The following is a 6,000-nucleotide window of genomic DNA, read 5'->3' as shown; positions in this document are numbered from 1 at the left end:
AGGTGAGTGTGGTGGAGTGGGGCGTCTGCTCTCTTGTGGCCGTCCTCGGTGCCGCAGGTGAGTGTGGTGGAGTGGGGCGTGTCTGCCCTCTTGTGGCCGTCCTCGGTGCCGCAGGTGAGTGTGGTGGAGTGGGGCGTCTGCTCTCTTGTGGCCGTCCTCAGTGCCGCAGGTGAGTGTGGTGGAGTGGGGCGTGTCTGCCCTCTTGTGGCCGTCCTCGGTGCCGCAGGTGAGTGTGGTGGAGTGGGGCGTCTGCTCTCTTGTGGCCGTCCTCGGTGCCGCAGGTGTGTCTGCCCTCTTGTGGCCGTCCTTGGTGCCGCAGGTGAGTGGGGCGTCTGCCCTCTGGTGGCCGTCCTCGGTGCCGCAGGTGAGTGTGGTGGAGTAGGGCGTGTCTGCCCTCTGGTGGCCGTCCTCGGTGCCGCAGGTGAGTGCGGCGGAGTGGGGCGTGTCTGCCCTCTGGTGGCCGTCCTCGGTGCCGCAGGTGAGTGTGGCGGAGTGGGGCGTGTCTGCCCTCTGGTGGCCGTCCTCGGTGCAGCAGGTGAGTGCGGCGGAGTGGGGCGTGTCTGCCCTCTTGTGGCCGTCCTCGGTGCCGCAGGTGAGTGTGGTGGAGTGGGGCGTGTCTGCCCTCTTGTGGCCGTCCTCGGTGCCGCAGGTGAGTGCGGTGGAGTGGGGCGTCTGCTCTCTTGTGGCCGTCCTCGGTGCCGCAGGTGAGTGTGGTGGAGTGGGGCGTCTGCTCTCTTGTGGCCGTCCTCGGTGCCGCAGGTGAGTGTGGTGGAGTGGGGCGTGTCTGCCCTCTTGTGGCCGTCCTCGGTGCCGCAGGTGAGTGCGGTGGAGTGGGGCGTCTGCTCTCTTGTGGCCGTCCTCGGTGCCGCAGGTGAGTGTGGTGGAGTGGGGCGTGTCTGCCCTCTTGTGGCCGTCCTCGGTGCCGCAGGTGAGTGTGGTGGAGTGGGGCGTCTGCTCTCTTGTGGCCGTCCTCGGTGCCGCAGGTGAGTGTGGTGGAGTGGGGCGTGTCTGCCCTCTTGTGGCCGTCCTCGGTGCCGCAGGTGAGTGTGGTGGAGTGGGGCGTCTGCTCTCTTGTGGCCGTCCTCGGTGCCGCAGGTGTGTCTGCCCTCTTGTGGCCGTCCTTGGTGCCGCAGGTGAGTGGGGCGTCTGCCCTCTGGTGGCCGTCCTCGGTGCCGCAGGTGAGTGGGGCGTCTGCCCTCTGGTGGCCGTCCTCGGTGCTGCTAGCATCACACCTCAGGCCGTTAGAACGGTCATGTGATCATTAACCCTCTGCTCCCTAGCCGCTGCTTACGGTCGGCTGTGTCGGACGGATGAGCGGCAGCCGCCATGATTTCGTCCTAATTAAGAGGTGAGACAGTAATAACCACACACCCCACACTGATCGCAGCAATAGCGCGCACATACATCAGCCTTTGTGGACGTTCTAGAACATTCTGCTGCTGATTTCATGTAAATCTCCCTTCACTCACATTTTACTCTGATTACATCAACAAGGAATGACCTCAGCTGACGTAACAGCCAAAAAAACACACTTCCCGGCATGCCCCAGAACGTCACACCACGCTCCTGTCTGACACGTCGGGAAATGTAGTTCCTGTTTACTGTATCGCTGCCTAATTCTCTGACTGAGGACTTCAGCTCCCAGAATGCAGCGCGGTGGTGACGTCTCAGGTCAGAGCCAGCGGTATAGGAGAGTGACAGGAAGGGTCCGTCTTACCGCTTCGTATATACGTACCCCGAGTAGTGCCCGTTCATGTGGAGCTCCCGAGTGTCCCGGCTCGGTATCTCCCGCCTCCTCACCTCTTGTCCGGGGAGAGCGGAGGTTGTGAGGCTGCGTGTAACTACCAGACTACAGTACCCGCTGCTGAACACTGGAGGGCGCTCCGAGCTCGTCAACCTTCACTCGCATGCATTGCTGTATCACCATGCTACCACTGGAGGCCGCCAGAGAGCGCGCTATGATCGGGATGAATCTCCACGCTACGAGGCCGCCGCGCTCGCTGCTGCCGCCCTGCTGGTCAGCTGTGATAGCGACGGCGACGACCACAAAGGTCAGAAGAGCAAACTATTATCTGCTCCCTATTATCTGCTCACTATTATCTGCTCCTGCGGGGGGCGCCCTCCTCCTGCGGTGTAGATCTGCTCCCTGTGATGTCCTGCGGGGGGCGCCCTAGTCCTGCGGTGTAGATCTGCTCCCTGTGATGTCCTGTGGGGGGCGCCCTCGTCCTGCGGTGTAGATCTGCTCCCTGTGATGTCCTGTGGGGGCGTCCTCGTCCTGCGGTGTAGATCTGCTCCCTGTGATGTCCTGTGGGGGGCGTCCTCGTCCTGCGGTGTAGATCTTTTCCCTGTGATGTCCTGTGGGGGGCGCCCTCGTCCTGCGGTGTAGATCTGATTCCTGTGGGGGGCGCCCTCGTCCTGCGGTGTAGATCTGATTCCTGTGGGGGGCGCCCTCGTCCTGCGGTGTAGATCTGATTCCTGTGGGGGGCGCCCTCGTCCTGCGGTGTAGATCTGCTCCCTGTGATGTCCTGTGGGGGGCGTCCTCGTCCTGCGGTGTAGATCTTTTCCCTGTGATGTCCTGTGGGGGGCGCCCTCGTCCTGCGGTGTAGATCTGATTCCTGTGGGGGGCGCCCTCGTCCTGCGGTGTAGATCTGCTCCCTGTGATGTCCTGTGGGGGGCGTCCTCGTCCTGCGGTGTAGATCTGCTCCCTGTGATGTCCTGTGGGGGGCACCCTCGTCCTGCGATGTAGATCTGATTCCTGTGATGTCCTGTGGGGGCGTCCTCGTCCTGCGGTGTAGATCTTTTCCCTGTGATGTCCTGTGGGGGGCGCCCTCGTCCTGCGGTGTAGATCTGATTCCTGTGGGGGGCGCCCTCGTCCTGCGGTGTAGATCTGCTCCCTGTGATGTCCTGTGGGGGGCGCCCTCGTCCTGCGGTGTAGATCTGCTCCCTGTGATGTCCTGTGGGGGGCGTCCTCGTCCTGCGGTGTAGATCTGCTCCCTGTGATGTCCTGTGGGGGGCGTCCTCGTCCTGCGGTGTAGATCTTTTCCCTGTGATGTCCTGTGGGGGGCACCCTCGTCCTGCGATGTAGATCTGATTACTGTGATGTCCTGTGGGGGCGTCCTCGTCCTGCGGTGTAGATCTTTTCCCTGTGATGTCCTGCGGTGTAGATCTGCTCCCTGTGATGTCCTGTGGGGGGCGTCCTCGTCCTGCGGTGTAGATCTTTTCCCTGTGATGTCCTGTGGGGGGCACCCTCGTCCTGCGATGTAGATCTGATCCCTGTGATGTCCTGCGGGGGGCGCCCTCGTCCTGCGGTGTAGATCTGCGTCCTGTGGGGGCGTCCTCGTCCTGCGGTGTAGATCTGCTCCCTGTGATGTCCTGTGGGGGGCGTCCTCGTCCTGCGGTGTAGATCTTTTCCCTGTGATGTCCTGTGGGGGGCGCCCTCGTCCTGCGGTGTAGATCTGATTCCTGTGGGGGGCGCCCTCGTCCTGCGGTGTAGATCTGCTCCCTGTGATGTCCTGTGGGGGGCGCCCTCGTCCTGCGGTGTAGATCTGCTCCCTGTGATGTCCTGTGGGGGGCGTCCTCGTCCTGCGGTGTAGATCTTTTCCCTGTGATGTCCTGTGGGGGGCACCCTCGTCCTGCGATGTAGATCTGATTCCTGTGATGTCCTGTGGGGGCGTCCTCGTCCTGCGGTGTAGATCTTTTCCCTGTGATGTCCTGTGGGGGGCGCCCTCGTCCTGCGGTGTAGATCTGCTCCCTGTGATGTCCTGCGGTGTAGATCTGCTCCCTGTGATGTCCTGTGGGGGGCGTCCTCGTCCTGCGGTGTAGATCTTTTCCCTGTGATGTCCTGTGGGGGGCACCCTCGTCCTGCGATGTAGATCTGATCCCTGTGATGTCCTGCGGGGGGCGCCCTCGTCCTGCGGTGTAGATCTGCTCCCTGTGATGTCCTGTGGGGGCGTCCTCGTCCTGCGGTGTAGATCTGCTCCCTGTGATGTCCTGTGGGGGGCGTCCTCGTCCTGCGGTGTACATCTTTTCCCTGTGATGTCCTGTGGGGGGCGCCCAAGTCCTGCGGTGTAGATCTGATTCCTGTGGGGGGCGCCCTCGTCCTGCGGTGTAGATCTGCTCCCTGTGATGTCCTGTGGGGGGCGCCCTCGTCCTGCGGTGTAGATCTGCTCCCTGTGATGTCCTGTGGGGGGCGTCCTCGTCCTGCGGTGTAGATCTTTTCCCTGTGATGTCCTGTGGGGGGCACCCTCGTCCTGCGATGTAGATCTGATTCCTGTGATGTCCTGTGGGGGCGTCCTCGTCCTGCGGTGTAGATCTTTTCCCTGTGATGTCCTGTGGGGGGCGCCCTCGTCCTGCGGTGTAGATCTGCTCCCTGTGATGTCCTGCGGTGTAGATCTGCTCCCTGTGATGTCCTGTGGGGGGCGTCCTCGTCCTGCGATGTAGATCTTTTCCCTGTGATGTCCTGTGGGGGGCACCCTCGTCCTGCGATGTAGATCTGATCCCTGTGATGTCCTGCGGGGGGCGCCCTCGTCCTGCGGTGTAGATCTGCTCCCTGTGATGTCCTGTGGGGGCGTCCTCGTCCTGCGGTGTAGATCTGCTCCCTGTGATGTCCTGTGGGGGGCGTCCTCGTCCTGCGGTGTAGATCTTTTCCCTGTGATGTCCTGTGGGGGGCGCCCTCGTCCTGCTGTGTAGATCTGATTCCTGTGGGGGGCGCCCTCGTCCTGCGGTGTAGATCTGCTCCCTGTGATGTCCTGTGGGGGGCGCCCTCGTCCTGCGGTGTAGATCTGCTCCCTGTGATGTCCTGTGGGGGGCGTCCTCGTCCTGCGGTGTAGATCTTTTCCCTGTGATGTCCTGTGGGGGGCACCCTCGTCCTGCGATGTAGATCTGATTCCTGTGATGTCCTGTGGGGGCGTCCTCGTCCTGCGGTGTAGATCTTTTCCCTGTGATGTCCTGTGGGGGGCGCCCTCGTCCTGCGGTGTAGATCTGCTCCCTGTGATGTCCTGCGGTGTAGATCTGCTCCCTGTGATGTCCTGTGGGGGGCATCCTCGTCCTGCGGTGTAGATCTTTTCCCTGTGATGTCCTGTGGGGGGCACCCTCGTCCTGCGATGTAGATCTGATCCCTGTGATGTCCTGCGGGGGGCGCCCTCGTCCTGCGGTGTAGATCTGCTCCCTGTGATGTCCTGTGGGGGCGTCCTCGTCCTGCGGTGTAGATCTGCTCCCTGTGATGTCCTGTGGGGGGCGTCCTCGTCCTGCGGTGTAGATCTTTTCCCTGTGATGTCCTGTGGGGGGCGCCCTCGTCCTGCGGTGTAGATCTGATTCCTGTGGGGGGCGCCCTCGTCCTGCGGTGTAGATCTGCTCCCTGTGATGTCCTGTGGGGGGCGCCCTCGTCCTGCGGTGTAGATCTGCTCCCTGTGATGTCCTGTGGGGGGAGTCCTCGTCCTGCGGTGTAGATCTTTTCCCTGTGATGTCCTGTGGGGGGCACCCTCGTCCTGCGATGTAGATCTGATTCCTGTGATGTCCTGTGGGGGCGTCCTCGTCCTGCGGTGTAGATCTTTTCCCTGTGATGTCCTGTGGGGGGCGCCCTCGTCCTGCGGTGTAGATCTGCTCCCTGTGATGTCCTGTGGGGGGCGTCCTCGTCCTGCGGTGTAGATCTTTTCCCTGTGATGTCCTGTGGGGGGCACCCTCGTCCTGCGATGTAGATCTGATCCCTGTGATGTCCTGCGGGGGGCGCCCTCGTCCTGCGGTGTAGATCTTTTCCCTGTGATGTCCTGTGGGGGGAGCCCTCGTCCTGCGGTGTAGATCTGCTCCCTGTGATGTCCTGTGGGGGGCGCCCTCGTCCTGCGGAGTAGATCTGCTCCCTGTGATGTCCTGTGGGGGCGTCCTCGTCCTGCGGTGTAGATCTGCTCCCTGTGATGTCCTGTGGGGGGCGTCCTCGTCCTGCGGTGTAGATCTGCTCCCTGTTATGTCCTGTGGGGGGCGTCCTCGTCCTGCGGTGTAGATCTT

At 62.6% G+C, this 6,000-nt stretch overlaps 1 protein-coding gene across 4 annotated transcripts in view; it reads left to right on the top strand.

The window, feature by feature from the left end:
- Positions 1 to 1,588: 1,588 nt before the first annotated feature.
- The window catches only part of CLPB (ClpB family mitochondrial disaggregase), a 48,577-nt gene continuing 44,165 nt past the window's right edge, over positions 1,589 to 6,000 (top strand). For 3 of the 4 annotated variants that reach the window (XM_073548476.1, XM_073548474.1, XM_073548475.1), the window contains exon 1: positions 1,678 to 2,051. In XM_073548476.1, the coding sequence (XP_073404577.1) occupies positions 1,754 to 2,051 (298 nt within the window). In that variant the 5' untranslated portion in view covers positions 1,678 to 1,753. The other variant, XM_073548477.1, reaches the window with a different exon arrangement.

This window comes from Dendrobates tinctorius, unplaced genomic scaffold (genome assembly GCF_039654945.1).
Source record: "Dendrobates tinctorius isolate UK_male_01 unplaced genomic scaffold, ASM3965494v1 ptg000157l, whole genome shotgun sequence".
Classification (NCBI taxonomy): domain Eukaryota; kingdom Metazoa; phylum Chordata; class Amphibia; order Anura; family Dendrobatidae; genus Dendrobates; species Dendrobates tinctorius.
This window is presented reverse-complemented; position numbering and strand designations above follow the sequence as displayed.